The 18,731-nt window shown below is 46.0% G+C and overlaps 1 protein-coding gene across 1 annotated transcript in view; it reads right to left on the minus strand.

Annotated features, from left to right (window-relative positions):
* Positions 1-17,047: 17,047 nt before the first annotated feature.
* Positions 17,048-18,731, minus strand: part of LOC125554649 (protein DETOXIFICATION 44, chloroplastic-like) — a 7,532-nt gene continuing 5,848 nt past the window's right edge. The window contains exons 3-8 of the mRNA XM_048718140.1: positions 18,479-18,705; positions 18,325-18,396; positions 18,105-18,221; positions 17,924-18,019; positions 17,716-17,837; positions 17,048-17,552 (exon numbers count right to left, since the gene is read on the minus strand). Of these exons, the coding sequence (XP_048574097.1) occupies positions 17,501-17,552; positions 17,716-17,837; positions 17,924-18,019; positions 18,105-18,221; positions 18,325-18,396; positions 18,479-18,705 (686 nt within the window). The 3' untranslated portion in view covers positions 17,048-17,500. The remainder of the gene's footprint in view (positions 17,553-17,715; positions 17,838-17,923; positions 18,020-18,104; positions 18,222-18,324; positions 18,397-18,478; positions 18,706-18,731) is intronic.

Raw genomic sequence — 18,731 nt, forward strand, 5'->3', positions numbered from 1 at the left:
AGTGGCATGAGAAGTTTGAAAGAACTTTAACAGCTGCAGGCTTTGTTGTAAACGAAGCTGACAAATGTGTGTACTATCGCCATGGTGGGGGCAAGGGAGTTATCCTTTGCTTGTATGTTGATGACATACTGATTTTCGAAACAAATCTGAATGTTATTAAGGAGGTCAAGGATTTCCTATCTCGTTGTTTTGAGATGAAGGATTTAGGAGTGGTTGATGTCATTCTGAACATCAAGTTGCTGAGAGACGGTGATGGTGGGATTACATTGCTTCAATCTCACTATGTGGAAAAGATCTTGAGTCGCTTTGGCTATAGTGACTGCAAGCCCTCTCCAACACCATATGATGTGAGTGTGTTATTTCGAAAGAATCGAAGAATTGCTAGAGATCAATTGAAATATTCTCAGATTATTGGCTCGCTTATGTACTTAGCCAGTGCTACAAGACCTGACATCTCTTTTGCTGTTAGCAAACTGAGTTGGTTTGTCTCAAAACCAGGAGATGTGCATTGGAAAGCTCTAGAGAGAGTGTCGTGGAATTGTAACGGCAGATGTCCTAGTGTGAGGACTTAGTCATGAGGCCAATGCATCTATGTGGTAGCTTGAACGGGGTTGGTCAGAATCGAGAGACGCGACACAATACAAGGGTTTTAGACAGCTTCGGGCCCCGGGAAACATCATCCGGTAAAAACTCTACATGCTGTTTGTGGCTAGGTCTCATTATCATCACGAGGGAGTCGCCGTAAACCGTCTCTCCTAGTTGTGTCTAGTATTAACCATTATTTTCTCTCCCTCTTGGGGTGCCCTGCCCCTCCTTATATATGTTGAAGGGGCGGGTTACATGAGTAGTCCTATTAGGATTAGGATTACTCTATTACAAGTGGAGTCCTAGTCTTGCTTCCTTTGTAGAAGAATATTCCTTATGCCTTTCCTCTTAAGTCGGCCCATCATAACATGAGCCGACCTTCTAGGCCTTGGGCCTTGTCATCCATCTAAGATACCCGCCGGTTCACTAATGAGTCTTCAGGCTCGTGAGTCGTCACACCAGTGAACCGCCAGACATGTGAGTCGCCAATCCTCTGGCGGGTTACCAATGAAACGCTAAGTCCGGTCGGGTCATATATCCAGCCGGGTCATATCGCGGGGTATATCCCCGACATTAGCCCCTAGTTTAATTTGGATTTATCCATGTTAAACTGATCTGCAACATAAACACAAGAACAAATTTGATAGGTTGTGCTCCGGGTTAAATATTCTTGTAAGCCGGCACCTGATCATCCTTAAGTCCTTGTCATTTCCTCCTTCTAGAAAATCCGGGTCAATAGGCCGGCTTCATAATCAACTTGCTTGTAGAAGAATTATTGTAAATAAAAAACCATTTGAGTCGGCCTTCAATGCTCTGACTTGATAAAAATATTGGTCTTCAAATATTTCAACTGATATTCAGTCGGCTTGAAGATGTAGGACTTACCGGTTTATCATTGCCAAAGTTACTGGGTTATAAAAACTGATGACTCTGGGTTATGATTGTTGCCAACGCTGGGTCACGCAATTAATCTTCCTGACTTCCTTAAAACTGAGAATTTGAAAACTTTCCTCCTTTATATGCATAGTGATAACTTAAGACTTTGCTTCAATATAAATGCTGCAACCTTGAAGAAATCCAGGTTGTTCATTTCAATCATTAGTCAAAACTGAATATTCCATATATGTATCCCCCAAGTGCCCGGTTATCATGCTTGCAGCAACCTAGGACTTGTAATTGCCTTGTGCTCATAAAAACTTCAACTAATGTAGCCCCCAAGGGCCGGGTCATTATGCAATAATGAGCAGGGACTTTATAAATATAATCATGTATACTTGAGCAGCGACATGTAGCCTCCAAGGGCCGGCTCAGTAAGATAATACTGAGCTGGGACTTTATATATACTTCATTGAAAATAACATCATATGATGTAACCCCCATCATGGGGCTTGAACCCACGTCCACAAGGTTAAGAGCTTTGTGCTTTCCCAACTGAGCAGTGGATCCTTCAATATAATGGATTAAGACTTGTGTACCTTAAATTTTTTACATGAGCAATTGGTAGCCCCCAAGGGCCAGCTCATTATGATGTGATGAGTCGGTTCTTCAATAAGGCCGGTAAAAATGACTTTGCATTAGCCCGCAAGTGTCATGGTGCATGCTTGCAGCAACATGAGACTTGCATATTTTATGTCATCTCAACTTGAATGATGTAGCCCCCAAGTGTCGGGTCGTAAGCCTGCAACGACTCAGGATTATTCCTTCCATTGTAGAATAAATCATATCCATTGAATAATAACCATTGCGCTGAAGCGACTTTGAAAACCTCAATCATAATACTGGTTATTGATAACCATAATAAAAATCCAGCCATGTTGGCTATTCAAGATTTGAATAATATAATCCGGTAAGAAAACCTCAATCATTCAATATCATAATGAAAATCCAGCCAAGTTTGGCTATTAAAGATTTGTATACTTTATCTGTAGAATTGGCTCATACTGCCGGCTTACATTGCCACATCCAATGATTTAGAAGCGCATGATTCCAATGGCACAATCCAAAATATACCGACGTTTCAAACCAAGAAGGGGTTATCAACGCTATGTTCTGTGAATCAGGGAGCCCCCAAGGGATATATTTTGAACCATCAAGGCCGGGTACCTATGTTTGAGTTGTGTTGTGCAACAGACTCTCTTTGGTCCCTTTAACCCGGGCATTAAACCTCCAAGTAGGTCAGAGCTATGCTCATATGAAGTTATAATATTGGATTGATAGCCGGATTACCAAGGTAATCAGAGCTATGCTCTTATGAAATTATAATACTGGCTTGATAGCCGGATTACCAAAGTAACCAGAGTTTTGCTCTTATAATATGGGCTTGATAGCCGGATTACCGAGGTAACCAGAGCTGTGCTCTTATAATATGGGCTTGATAGCTGGATTACTGAAGTAACCAGAGCTGTGCTCTTATGATATGGGCTTGATAGCCGGATTACCGAAGTAACCAGAGCTGTGCTCTTATGACATGGGCTTGGTAGCCGGATTACCTAAGTAACCAGAGCTGTGCTCTTATAATATGGGCTTGATAGCCGAATTACCGAAGTAACCAGAGCTGTGCTCTTATGATATGGGCTTGATAGCCGGATTACCAAAGTAACCAGAGCTGTGCTCTTATAATATGGGCTTGATAGCTGGATTACCGAAGTAACCAGAGCTGTGCTCTTATGATATGGGCTTAATAGCCGGATTACCGAAGTAACCAGAGCTGTGCTCTTATAATATGGGCTTGATAGCTCGATTACCGAAGTAACCAGAGCTGTGCTCTTATGATATGGGCTTGATAGCCGGATCAAGAGGGTAGTCATAGCTATGCTCAATGAGCAGAAAGCCCCCATGTAACGCCCTCGATGCGGCTATAGCTCCCACGTGTCGAGGCACGACTTAGAGACATAACCGCATTGAAAGCAATGTCGCAAGTTAGGCAATCTTCACAACATCCCATGTAATGTAGATAATAAAAGGGGAGATACATAGTTGGCTTACACTCGCCACGTCAATCAAAGTACATAAATAGCATTACATCAATCAAACACTCATGGCCCGACTACGGCGCCAAAATAAAAGATAACCCAACATGCGACACGGTCCCGATCCCCCCAACTGGGCACCACTACTGATCATCAAGGAAAGACACGTAGTAACGGCGTGAGTCCTCGTCGAACTCCCACTTGAGCTCAAGCGCGTCATCTGGAATGGAATCATCAGGCCCTGCATCTGGTTTGGAAGTAATCTCTGAGCCACAGGGACTCAGCAATCTCGCACCCTCGCGATCAAGACTATTTAAGCTCATAGGTAAGGCAAGGTAAGTATATGTGGAGCTGCAGCAAGCGACTAGCATATATGGTGGCTAACCTGTTCGCAAAAGAGAGCGAGAAGAGGAGGCAAAGCGCGAACGAGCAACTAGAGGACATCCTGCAGCAAGCATTACTCCAACACGGTGTTCACTTCCCGGACTACGCCGAGAAGAGACCATCACGGTAACTCACACTGTTGATTCATTTTAATTAAGTTAAGGTTCAAGTTATCTACATCCGGACATTAACAAATTCCCATCTGCCATAACCGCGGGTACGGCTTTCGAAATTTCAAATCCCTGTAGGGGAGTCCCAACTTAGCCCATGACAAGCTCTCATGGTCAACGAAGGAATAGACCTCCTCCCGAGACATCCCGATCAGACTCGGTATCCCGGTTCTACAAGACACTTCGACAAGTTAAAACAAATCCAGCAACACCGCCCGAATGTGCCGACAAATCCCGATAGGAGCTGCACATATCTCGTTCTCAGGGCACACTCAGATTGTCTTAACTTCCGGTAGGCCAGCCCAGAGTTTCCCCTGGTGGCCACCGGCGGCTGACGAGTTGGACCAACACTCAGAGGAGCACTGGCCCAGGGGGGTTTAAAATAAGATGACCCTCGGGCTCCGGAAACCCAAGGGAAAAAGGGCTAGGTGGCAAATGGTAAAACCAAGGTTGGGCATTGCTGGAAAAGATTTAATCAAGGCGAACTATCAAGGGGTTCCCATTATCACCCAACCGCGTAAGGAACGCAAAAATCCGGGAACATAACACCGATATGACGGAAACTAGGGCGGCAAGAGTGGAACAAAACACTAGGCGAGAGGCCGAGCCTTCCACCCTTTACCAAGTATATAGATGCATTAAGATAACATGGCAATATAATGATATCCCAACAAGTAAATAATGTTCCAACAAGGAACGGTCTCCAATCTTCACCTGCAACTAGTAATGCTATAAGAGGGGCTGAGCAAAGCGGTAACATAGCAATCAATGGTTTGCTAGGACAAGGTGGGTTAGAGGTTTGACATGGCAATTTAGGAGGCATGATAAGCAAGTGGTAGGCATCGTAGCATAGGCATAGCAAAAGAGCGAGCATCTAGCAAAGCAAAGATAGTAGTGATTTCGAGGGTATGATCATCTTGCCTGCAAAGTTGTCAGAGTTGACTGGATCCTCGAAAGCAAACTCAACGGGCTCCTCGTTAGCGAACTCGTCTCCCGGCTCTACCCAAACAAGACAAACAAGCAAACGGAGCACAATCAACCACGTGCAAAGCTCAAACAATATGATGCAAAGATGGTATGCTATGCGGGATGCAATATGCGATGCATATGCAAGATTTGATAAGGAATGCATGAACCTGACCTCAACTTGGAAATCCAAGTGTGCCACTGGAAAGATGAGATGAAATCGCTTGAAAACGATATAAAGAACGCCGGAATCGGAGTTACGGTTTGGAAATGGCAAGCAATTCAAATATGACCACGTTCTGTGATTTACAGCAAGTAGCCATCTAAATGCAACAATATGAACATGCTACAGCACCCAAACATGGCATAAAAATACATGGCAGGGATCCATTCATGATGCTTAACAAAAGAGTAGAACTGAGCTACGTCCAATTCATCCATTAACAGGTTCAAACAAGCATGGCAAAAATGCATTTGGCAAACAGATCTCAGACTTAGTGAAATTAACACTTGTCTGGAATTTCAGATCAGATAGCACACTTTGGAGCATGAAAAACTATATGCTAGAGGACCTGAACATGGCAAAGTAAAGCATGACATGTAGCTACTCAAAGAGCTTAACAAAAGTCCCTTAGTGACCTTGAGCCAAAAGGGATCAAAAAACCTTGAGCCAAAAGGGATCAAAAAATACAATTGCAAGCATGTGAACATGGCAAAAACATAATCAGCTCTCAGACTTAGTGAAAACTAGAGCATGCTGAAACAGATATCAAGTAGGCATGTTTACGAGCTCGATGCACTCACTACAGAGCAAGTCATGATAATCTAAGCATACACCCATAAAGAATACACAAAATACAAACTATACATGGCAAGAACAATAACATAGCATGCACGGGTCAACTACAACATCCTCGGCAAAATTGCTAACAAGTAGACAATCTGCCCAGATTCACGAAATGACAAAAGTAGAGATCGATTGACTCAAGCTAGGGTGCTTCATAATTGCAAACAAAGACATGTATGGATAGATCACTACAAGATTAACAAAACATCCTTACTGATCATCCTCAAAAGAGGCACGGATCGCTAAGAAACAACATGAACATATGGCATATTGAGATAAACAGATCAAGGACTTAGTGGAAATGCTAAGTCCCTGAAATTAGCATTAACGAATGCTCCACTTTGCAAGCTTGTGCTAGTCACCACGCACATCACAAAAATACATGGGTTGCACCTCTGGATAGATAGCAAAACATATAACAAAACTCATGAAGAGCTCAGGGGCATATCATGCACACAATAATCATGGCAAAAATGACAAATATCTAATTGGAGCAGCAGATCTGACAATTATCTCAAATAGCACTCTTCTAACAACATTTCGGACATCAAGATGAACTCAAATGAAAATGATGCAATGAGATGAAATGATGTGCTCTCTGAGACGAACATTTTGATATGCTATATGCCCAAAACGGAGTTACGGATGAGGAGTTACGATGCGATGAACATAGACAAAAAGTTAGGGTTTCGGGGCAAAAGTCAACCGAGGTGGATCTCAGATCCAGATCTGGCGCGTTTTACGAGGATGGCCGGATTTCTCGCCGGCGTTGAGGAAGAACTCGTCGGAGACGTCGGGGCGGCCGGATCCGGGCGGGGAGGCGAGAAGGCGGCGGTCGCGGCGTCGAGGCGGACGAGGCGGCGCCGGCGCGGTGTCGGCGGAGCGGGGCGGCGCTTGGGCGGCGCGGTGTCGCGGTCGGCGGCGAGGCGAACCGCGGCGGCATGGCGGCGCCGGCCGGCGAGGCAAAGGCGGCGGGGCATTGGCGTCGGGCGGCGGGGCGAAGAAGGCGCGGGGAGGCGGCGGCCGGGCCCGGGAGGGCCTACCGCGGGCTCGCCGGGCCGGTGGCGCGGGGGCGGCGGCGCCTGCCACGTGGCGTGACGGGAGAGGGCGGCGGCGATGCGTCCGGCCGGAATCGGACGTGTCCGGCGCGGCGCGAGTAGATTTAGGGTTAGGGGAAAGAGGAGACCCGTGATTTTCAAAGGGGGGGTCTTTAAATAGACATAGAGGGAGCTAGGAGAGTCCAAATGAGGTGCGGTTTTCGGCCACGCGATCATGATCGAATGATCTAGATGATGGAGAGGGTTTTGGTGGGTTTTGGGCCAAAATGGAGGGGTGTTGGGCTGCAACACACACGAGGCCTTTTCGGTCCCTCGGTTAACCGTTGGAGCATCAAACGAAGTCCAAATGGTACGAAACTTGACAGTCGGTCTACCGGTAGTAAAACAAGGCCGCTTGGCAAGTCTCGGTTCAATCCGGAAATGTTTAATCCCCACACACGAAAGGAAGATAGAAATGACCACCGGAGGAGAACGGAGCGCCGGAATGCAAAACGGACAACGGAGAAAATGCTCGAATGCATGAGATAAACACGTATGCAAATGCAATGCACATGATGACATGATATGAGATGCATGACAATGATAACAACACACGGAGACAAAAACCTGAACCCGAGAAAATAAAATAACTTAACGCTGGAAACGGCAAGAGTTGGAGTACATATTGGGAAAATCATATCCAGGGTGTTACACCCCAAGTGACCAATGATATGATAAGCCAATAAGGCAGGATACCAATGTTTGAGCAGTGCATCATAGCAGCAAGTTCTCTTTGGCAACCTTTAATTTTTTCTGAGAACTCGAACTTTGCGAGAGATAAATTCTTCTTGAGCCGGAATTTTAAACCGGATATTGAAAGCTTCAAAGCTTTGTGGGAGACATATTTCCTTGAACTGGATTTTAAACCGGAATCTTCATTTTGAGACGGAAATTTTCTGACGGTCTTTTAAGTTTTCATCAATATAACAGCAGCCTCCGGGATCGGGTTATCTTCCCTCCACTGACCCGGAGTTCTTGACTTGCTTTAAACTGTTAGTCATTTACTGAGTCATGTCATCATAACCCCCTAGTCTTAAGACGGCTCAAAGAGTTGGCTTGAGATTCTCCATATTTGATCATAGCATAAGAGGTGTATTGTTGGCGTTGATAATGCGATGTGAATCCACAGAAGGTTGAGGTGACTGCGGCGGGTTATAAATGATCCCGTATGAGCCTTGTCAGCAACCCGGTCAATAGTTCCTTCCAACTGGCTATTTGAAGTTAACCAAACTATAATGGCGGCGACTTGTGCGCCTGCCCATTAAGCCATCCAGTGCAGACGGCGGTTGGTACTGCATGATAATTTATCTCCAATTTATTGGAAGAAAAACCGGGCTATCCAAGTAGTGACTTGCTCATACTCAATTAAACAGCTCATGCAGACAGGTGCAACCCGGTGTGTTGATGTAGACGTGGGAGTCGGCCGGTAAAGACGACCGCAGCATCAGAGGCGGCACAGACAAACAAGTCAGCCACTGTGTTGTAAGCCAGTGCGGACGGATGAGTCGACCATATGTTGATGCAGACCAGACTACAAGGACGGCGGTTTACACATGTTCATTGAGCAGCATGACATGGACGAACGCTAATGCAGAATCATACAGGCACGTTCCGTATCCATAATATAATACCACCTTTTGTAATGGATAATTATCCTGCATGTCAAAATAAACCAAAGTAATTGTTCTTTTGACCAAAATAATATGTGCCAATACAAAAATAGACGTAGATGGATATCACCTGATATTTTTTGTTGAATTAAAAGAGGCGGAGCAGACAAGTTTTAATACGCAGATAGATCCATAATTGGAATTATGGACAGCATCCAGCAGCCCAGCGCTAAGTCAAATTGCCTGGCATCTTTGACGTGATTCTGGGCAGATTTTGTCTCCTCATTACTTTAAATAATAAAACAATAGTGCCCTGCCTGTCTTTTCATCCCTTTTTTGATATCCAAATGGGCAAACAGCCACATCAGCTGGTGAAGCGTATCCGTAGGGGGCCCTTGGGTAGGTTGGCGCGGTAGAAGTGAGCCGCGGCAGAAAGTGGCCGAGACCGCAGTAACAAAGGCAGCTGCGGGAACGAGGAGGCGTATAAGGCTTGACTGTGGTAACAGAGGTGTGGCCGGCTCACAACCGCAGCGACGGAACCGGCGGCAGAACCAGCTCAAGGAAAGCGGGTCGGTAGGCGGCGGCGGTTCGTAGCTGAACCCACAGTGGAAGTAGAGGTCAGCTATGGTCGGGGTGACTCAATGTAGGAGGAAACGAGGTCGCCGGCGACTTGGTTGAACCGGACGGCTTGTCTTGCGGCTTACAACAGAGGAGGCGACGGCGGGGCCGGGTCAAAGCCTGTAGCGAGGCGGGTTACCGTTGCCGCAGCGTCGCACGGTTGCAGCTTCAGACAGATGAAAGGTCGGCCCAGCGTAGCGATGGTAGAAGTTAAAGCCGCCGGCGGCGGCTTGACTCGGCGGTAGGAGCAGCTGATCGGAGCCGTGGCTTCAGACGAGGCGCACTGGCGATTCGCAGTGACAGCGGCACGCGGTTGATGAGGCGCTGGCTCTCCCGCTGCTGTCTTTGATGGCAACCGGCAACTCAGGCGAGGGCCACAACTCGGACGACGGCAGCTGTGATTCACGTCCCAGTCCTTCTGCAAATCGTGACCTTCTGATGTATCTTGTGTGGGATAGTAGCAGCAAATTTTGATCCCGTGGACTACTACTTGAAATAGTATTTTTCCTTCCGTCTTTGTGTCAGGAAGTAGCAGCAAATACGTATACTGATGCCTTGAGAGTTGAAGAGCGTGTACACGGTCACACGTAATGGCACAAGCATGGCAGATGATTACGTGTTCGCGTTTTCTGTGATCGGCGATTTAGGCGGTTTGATGGATAACGTGCCACCTCGTATTGCCAGCTCCAAAGTTAGTCACACTTTTAACCCCTAGTGGACTTGACGGTGCTCCTTTCTCAAACCAGAACAACTTTAAACGTTAGGGAAAATAAGGGAAAACCACCTGAGCGAACCGACCGAAGGGACTTTACTTATCCGAACCGAACGTTAGCGGCTTAAGCTAAGCCTATCACGAGCTGCGTTGCTGCTCCCCCTTTTTTAAATGAAGAAAGAAAAAAGGGTCGAAGTTTAGACCGCTCACAGTAGTTCTACCCATAGAAAAGATCATGAAAGAGGCGATCAGAATGGTACCCGAATCCATTTACGATCCCGAGTTTCCAGACACATCGCACTTCCGCTCGGGTCGAGGCAGTCCTCTTTCTCTCGGAAATATACGCCACATGCCAGTGATCGATCTCTCTCAAGCTAGGTATCGGTGAAGTCCATCATTGAATTGAAGTGGTAGGGCTCAAATCGTCTATATCAATGCAAGTCTAGCTGGATGGAGTGACTCGTGCTTTCGAACCATAAACTAATGCCGCCTCTCGGGAGCGCGTGTTACTATTCCATTCTCTGGAGCACAATCCAACGGAAAAAAAGTATGTTTCCAACCTACACCTTTAGTTGTTCCAGCTCGTTAGAAACGTTGAATGCGCTAGCTTTGTCCAAGAGTATTTCATGCCGGCTCTTCTTATCTTGAGCTACAGCAGAGGCGGGCGGCCTGGGAGGCGGCTCAAGGCCGGAGCGAGGCACGGCGACGGTGACTCATAACAGACGCGGGCGGCTCAAGGCCAGAGCAAGACACAGCGACGGTGGCGGGCGGTTCGGACGGCGGCAGCTTTGAGCAGGCGACGGCTTGACCAATCCGTCCCAGTCAGACCTTCAAAAAAATCCGTCCCAGTCATGCTTGATTTCCGATTTTGTGTTTGACCAATGTGCAGCAAGAGTCGTCTGAGTCCGTGCTCACACCTGGGTCCTTTTCCAAGTCGTGGCCGGCTTGACCAATCCGTCCCAGTCATGATTGATTTCCGATTTTGTGTTTGACTGCGTTCCACCATTGCCCACTGGAACCTTCCCTTCAATTATGCCAATACCAGTGCAGCTGGTCAACGACAACCGCAGGAACACAGTGGATCAGCCCACCGGTCGACACAGCAGCAATTGGATCCAGACACTGAATCTGTAGCAGAGTCGGATGGTTTTGACAGACCATACGTTGTCTTCGGGGAAAAAAATTCTGTTGATCTCGGCGGAATCGTCTTGACGGATCGCACAGGCGGTTGACGGATCGATCAGCAAAATCCTAATCTCTCTTGTGCTCAACCTGCGTGCCGGCTGATTGGGAACTTATCAATCCTTGTAAGGGCTTTCTCCAAAAACTTAACACCGCCGTGCGCGAGCCCCACGGTGGGCGCGAACTGTCGTGGAATTGTAACGGCAGATGTCCTAGTGTGAGGACTTAGTCGTGAAGCCAACGCATCTATGTGGTAGCTTGGACGGGGTTGGTTGGGATCGAGAGACGCAATACAAGACAAGGATTTTAGACAGCTTCGGGCTCGAGGGAACATCATCCGGTAAAAACCCTACATGTTGTTTGTGGCTAATTCTCATTATCATCACGAGGGAGTCGCCGTAAACCAGTTCTTCTAGTTGTGTCTAGTCCTAACCATTATTTTCTCTCTCTCTTATATATGTTGAAGGGGCGGGTTACATGACTAGTCCTATTAGAATTAGGATTACTCTATTACAAGTGGAGTCCTAGTCTTGCTTCCTTTGTAGAAGAATATTTCTTACGCCTTTCCTCTTAAGCCGACCCATCATAACATGAGCCGGCCTTCTGAGCCTTGGGCCTTGTCATCCATCTGAGATACCCGTCGGGTCGCTAATGAGTCTTCAGGCTCGTGAGTCGTCACACTAGTGAACCGCCAGACACGTGAGTCGTCAATCCTCTGGCGGGTTACCAATGAAACGCTTAAGTCCGGCCGGGTCATATATCCGGTCGGGTCATATCGCGAGGTATATCCCTGACAGAGAGTTTTGCGTTATTTGAAAGGCACTGCTAATTTTGGAATTCACTACACTGGGCACCCAAAGGTGCTTGAAGGGTATAGTAACTCAAACTGGATCTTAGATGCTGATAAGATAAAGGCCACGAGCTGACATGTATTCACTCATGGAGGTGGCGCTGTTTCTTGGAAGTCTTGCAAACAGACCATCTTAACGAGGTCAACAATGGAAGCAGAACTCACAGCACTAGATACAGCTACGGTCGAAGCAGATTGGCTTCGTTGGCTCTTGAATGACTTGTCGGTTGTTGAGAAACCTGTACCGGGTATCCTTATGAACTGCGACAATCAAACTATAATCACGAAAGTGAGCAGCTCAAAGGATAACATGAAGTCGTCAAGACACGTTTAGAGTGTAGGGGATCGAAGCAGAAATTTAAAATTTTCTACGCATCACCAAGATCAATCTATGAAGTCATCTAGCAACGAGAGGGAGAGGAGTGCATCTACATACCCTTGTAGATCGCGAGCGGAAGCGTTCAAGAGAACGGTGTTGATGGAGCCGTACTCGTCGTGATCCAAATCACCGATGATCCTAGTGCCGAACGGATGGCACCTCCGTGTTCAACACACGTACGGGGCAGAGATGTCTCCCGCACCTTGATCCAGCAAGGAGGAGGGAGAGGTTGAGGAAGAGAGCTCCAACAGCAGCACGACGGCGTGATGGTGGTGGAACGGCAGTACTCCGGCAGGGCTTCGCCAAGCTCTTAACGGAGGAGGAGAGGTGTTGGGGAGGGGAGGGGCTGCGCCTTTGATGTGTTATGCAGCCCTCCCCTTGCCCCTCTATTTATACGGGAAGGAGGAAGGGGGCCGACCCCCTCTAGATGAGATCTAGAGGGGGGCGGCGGCCAAGGGGGTGGCTTGCCCCCCAAGCAAGGGGGACGCCCCCTCTAGGGTTTCCCCCCAACCCTAGACGCATGGGCCCAAGGGGGGATGCGCCCAGCCCATTTGGGGCTGGTTCCCTTTCCTCTACAGCCCATGAGGCCCTCCGAGAGAGGTGGCCCCTCCCGGTGGACCCCCGGAACCCCTCCGGTGGCCCCGGTACAATACCGATATGCCCCCGAACCTTTCTGGTGACCGTATGACAACTTTCTATATATAAATCTTCACCTCCGGACCATTCCGGAACTCCTCGTGACGTCCGGGATCTCATCCGAAACTCCGAACAACATTCGGTAATCACATACAAGTCTTCCTAATAACCCTAGCGTCATCGAACCTTAAGTGTGTAGACCCTACGGGTTTGGGAACCATGCAGACATGACCGAGACAACTCTCCGGCCAATAACCAACAGCGGGATCAGGATACCCATGTTGGCTCCCACATGTTCCATGATGATCTCATCGGATGAACCACGATGTCGAGGATTCAAGCAATCCCGTATACAATTCCCTTTGTCAATCGGTACGTTACTTTCCCGAGATTCGATCGTCGGTATCCCAATACCTCGTTCAATCTCGTTACCGGCAAGTCACTTTACTCGTTCCGCAACACATCATCCCGTGACCAGCCCTTAGTCACATTGAGCTCATTACGATGATGTCTTACCGAGTGGGCCCAGAGATACCTCTCCGTCATACGGAGTGACAAATCCCAGTCTCGATTCGTGCCAACCCAACAGACACTTTTGGAGATACTCGTAGTGCACCTTTATAGTCACCCAGTTACGTTGTGACGTTTGGCACACCCAAAGTATTCCTACAGTATCCGGGAGTTGCACAATCTCATGGTCTAAGGAAAAGATACTTGACATTAGAAAAGCTTCAGCAGACGAACTACACGATCTTGTGCTATGCTTAGGATTGGGTCTTGTCCATCACATCATTCTCCTAATGATGTGATCCCATTATCAATGACATCCAATATCCATGGTCAGGAAATCGTAATCATCTATTGATCAACGAGCTAGTCAACTAGAGGCTCACTAGGGACATGTTGTGGTCTCTGTATTCACACATGTATTACGATTTCCGGATAACACAATTATAGCATGAACAATAGACAATTATCATGAACAAGGAAATATAATAATAACTATTTTATTATTGCCTCTAGGGCATATTTCCAACACAGAGAAGGTTAAAGTCTTTCAGGAAAATGAGAAACTCCGGAGTTATTGCATTGGATTATATTCAAACGTCTAAAAATCTGGCAGATCTTTTCACTAAGGGTCTATCACGTAATGTGATAGATAATGCATCGAGGGAGGTGGGTATGAGACCCACAATATGAGTTGTTCATAGTGGTAACCTAGTCTATGTGATCGGAGATCCCGTGAATTAGATGTGGAAGACAAGTTGTTGGTCAACTGAGAGGAGAGTATCCTTACTATTAATAATACCACTCCATGAAGATGCAATACTCTCCTAATCTGCATGGCAGGTTGATGTATATCTTAAAGTGTTCTAAGTGGCTCATTTAAGCAGAGATGTTGTCCTGTAGAATATCTTTTGAAGAACACACCTATATGAGTCTGATTGTAAAACGTTGCAATCTATGAGAGTAGTGTTCTCTCTAGTAAACTCATGAAAGGTCTCGAAGTATGACGCATAAGCTCCATCCGTGGGGAAGACCCACGGTAGCCTAGTATCTTTCAAGGCTTTGTGTGAAGCTAGATTCACAGAAAACTTGCAGTTCAAGGCCTAGTCCACTGTTCAAGTTGCTTACTAGTGTAGCATAGAGTTCTAGGTGGAAGTTCAACTTAACAGTCTCCACTGCAGTATCGATATATAAAACAGTGTTTTGGAATTAAAGGCAAATTATGTGTGCCTCTAGGATCTGGTGGGGGATTGATGGAATTTTATCTATTTATGGGCCAGCCCAATAACAATTTCAAAAATTCCTAATAAATCCTAGAGGCCCACTTAGCCCATTCGTGCAAGGCAACGGGCACTTCTAAAGTTTAGTCTCACATTGCTAGTTTAGGGGGAGTTGGACCTCTTTATAAGGGAGGTTCTTTTCCCACATGTATGAGCATGAGAACAAGAGGGACATCCACGCGCGCTCCTCCTCCGTCGCCCGCCTCGCCACGACGCGCCGCGCCACGCCGCGGGCTGCGGGAATGAACCGAGCCGATGTCTAAATTTTTGCCACGCACGACAGGTATACGAAAGGTCCTGAATCCGAACTCGTCTCCCTCGTTCCCTTCAGCTCCCGGCACAGCCTCTCGCCTCCTTCAATTGCGCCTATAAAAGGGAGGTCGCTCTGCACCACAGGTCGGGACAGTAGGCCTCCGAAACTGCACCTCTTTGAGTTCTGTACGGGAGAAGGGTGATAAGGTTTTTGGGGAGCGCTCCACGCGACTACTGACTTCTTCATCACGGACTCCGATGACTTTTTCCCCAACGTCGACAACCTCATCAACGACATGACTGGAGAGGATGTTGACCCCAAGTCCAGTGCTTCTGCTGCTGCTGTCCCGTACGTGTTCTTACTCTTTCTGTTAGAAGTCCTGCCATAGTTCTTTGCTCTAGTTTCTGCCCTACATATGTTAGGTTCTACTTCGTATATGCAACTTCATCTAGTGTCTGTTCTAGACGTGTTTAGTTCAAATTCATATATGCAGATATTATCTACCTTTCTCTGTCTGATTGCATGACTTGCTTTATCTCTGATATATTAGTCATGCTTTATCTGTATTTCCGTTAGCAAAATTATTTGATAAATTGCTCATATTTCCAACATTATATATGTTAATATTTTTGTTTATAATTTTTTTTACAAAGCTTGGCTTTGACTAAAGCTAATGCACAGGCTAAAAAACGCAGATAGTACTCAAAAAGCTACTCCCTCCGTTCCGAATTACTTGTCTTGGATTTGTCTAGATACGGATGTATCTAGACTCATTTTAATGCTAGATACCTCCGTATCTAGAAAAATCTAAGACAAGTAATTCGGAACGGAGGGAGTACATGTGAATAGCTGAAGACGCAAGCAAGCCAAATTACCTCGGAGCATCGCTTCAACAAGCAAGGTATCAGCTCAGAGAAAATGGTGTGCCCCCTACTACTACTACTACTACTACAGCAAAGGACCGGAAGAAACCAATTACTCCCTCTGTCATTATGAGACAGAGGGAGTATGGCTCCAACACCTCTTCCATCACTGAGCTCTTGCAAACAAATTGCCCATTTGGTTGGAGTAGGGCATTTTGAAGACCGAGCTCCATGAAGCCCTTTATTTGGAAAAATTCAAAAAAAAGTACACATGTATGCAAGGAGGTAAAGTGTATGTGTGAAAATTTCCAGGATGAAATACCTTGAATTGCGAGCTGCACAAAAAAAAACAAAACCATAAACTTTAAAGATGAACAGTACATATGCTAAAAAGCCCCAAATTTGTCTTTTTATGTAGCTCACAATTTAATGTATTTCGACCTGAAAATTTGCACACATGTACATTATGTATCTAGGTACATTTGTATTTATTTTCAGAAGTTTTTGAAACTGAAAAGTTTAAATTTTGAAGTTTTTAAATAAAAGCCTTCGTGGAGCTCGGTCTGGCATTTCTGATTTGGTTGAGCTATTTATTTGTCTCGTGACACTCTTTTTTGCAGTATGCTAATGAAGTGAGTACAAGGTTGACCAGCCATTGTTGTAGCAACGCACCGCACTCTGCTAGTTATGATGGGGGGGGTGTTCTAAACGAAAGCAAAGCAATCGAGTGCAGACCTTGCTCAGTTATCTTCTTTGTAATGTTATTAGAGTACCCCTTCTATCTAAATACAAACCACATTCATCCTACATATTTTTAACATATTCCTGTGTCAGGGTAGTGAGGTTTGCTGGTACCAACCAGCACCTAGGCAATTGCAATAGGGATTTCAGTAGTAAAAGAAAACTGGGAAAATGATAGGTAACACAGAGAAAATATCATCTTCCTAAAAAGAAAACCTAGGAAAAGATGTGGCTGTCCACTCTAAATAATAAGTGATTCTCTTGGAAGCCCCAAACGAAATCATATTACTCGAAATAGTACATACTCCCTCTGTAAAGAAATATAAGAGCGTTTAGATCACTACTTTAGTGATCTAAACGCTCTTATATTTGTTAACGGAGGGAGTACTCAAGAGTAATGACTGAGAATGGCCACTACTCCATCATCTGTTCACTTGCATATCTGAAGAAAATATGGCAAGTTCACTCCTACATGGCACAAAGGAAGAAAAATATATGGGAGGCCTTTGTGTATCTAGTACTTCTGTACACAGCTTCCTTGTACAGTGGAAGGGAGAAACAACCTCCTGCAGCAGACACAGCAAGAGGGAACACCTACCCACCTTCTGCAGCCTCTCGTCTGTCCTACTGCAGAAGCAGTCCCTCTTCGTCTCTTTTCCTTTTGAGATAAAACAGTGCCTCTTCTTGTGTTACAAATGACTGACACTATCCGCCTAGGTTTTCTTCCTTCTGCTGATCCTTGCTCTGTTTGAGATCGAACCATTCAACATCCACGGTCATGCACTATGACTATGACCTTAAAATGTAGCGCTGTGATTGCCTCAAAATGCTTCCTACGTATTCTTGGTATATTAATCAGTCTTTGACCAGACTATTTCCCATGGTCCACCTTTGCTCCCTAACCTGAAAAGTCAGAAGGATTCGCTCAAGCCACTGACAGATTTTCTTTTCCAGAATAAGGATCATTCTTTTCATTCTAATCCAAGTCTGGACTTAATTTCTAACAAAGCCATGCAAGTGCCATGATCTTAAAACAATTCCTACCAAAACAAGAGCAGGGAATTACCTCCAGAACCCGGCAACTGCTCGCAGACCCATAAAGAGAGTAAGACCAGCCCATACACCACCAAGACCAAAGTTGGGACCAACGACAAGGAGGAAGGCTGAAGCGACGACCCCCGCGAAAAGCTAAAATGGGCAATATATCGACATCGTTAGGATGAAAACGTTGGAGTTATAACTAGTAACACCAGTAGTGGGGATAGAAACAGCACTGTGGAGTATGCGGCATAGCCGAAGTCAGAAACACCGTAGTAGAGCCCATCAAACACAAAAGCAATAGCATTTATCGGCTGAGTAATAGTGACAAACTGCAATAATTCCACATTCATTCAGTGAATATAAGATCATTGTGACTTGAGAAACAAAGTATTGACTTCTTATAATTCTCCTTACCCAGACTCCAGACTGCGCAACATCTAGAACTGCTGGATCATCTGTAAACAGCAAGGTCAAATATCCAAACCCAAGGAACAAGGTTGCAGCAAGTGCAAGACCAGTGACACCTCCAATCTGCAGGAAAATAGATGCATCATCAGCATATGACTGTTGATTAACGCCAAGGAAGAGGAGAAACTTAACAAGGAATTGTGAGTGAATATAATATCTTCTTAACCTGCAGAACCCTGTACAAAACCAAGCGGGCCTGCTTGTAGTTCCCTTTCGCATATTCACTTGCAAGCAGAGCCTGCATTAAGTTATAGATACTTCAGATACATAGGAAGACATCGACTTAGAGATTAAATGCATGTCCCTGTAAATGTACATACCTGACCAGCAAGAGCCAGTGCATCATTAAGTAGAGAAATTGTTAGCCAGACTTGCAAGCTTATCTCATAGCCAGCCATTGGAACAGGCCCTTGTCTTGCGGCCAGGGATGTCGACAGCCATAATGGAAGGATTACTGCGATGGTCCTGGCAATTAGCAAGGCACCTACAAAAACACTAAAGTTAGAGTGGCTATCATATAGGTATGTTGCAGCAACATTAAGGGATGCTTAATTGAGTGATTACTAAGCGGAA

Source organism: Triticum urartu, chromosome 4 (assembly GCF_003073215.2).
Source record: "Triticum urartu cultivar G1812 chromosome 4, Tu2.1, whole genome shotgun sequence".
Classification (NCBI taxonomy): domain Eukaryota; kingdom Viridiplantae; phylum Streptophyta; class Magnoliopsida; order Poales; family Poaceae; genus Triticum; species Triticum urartu.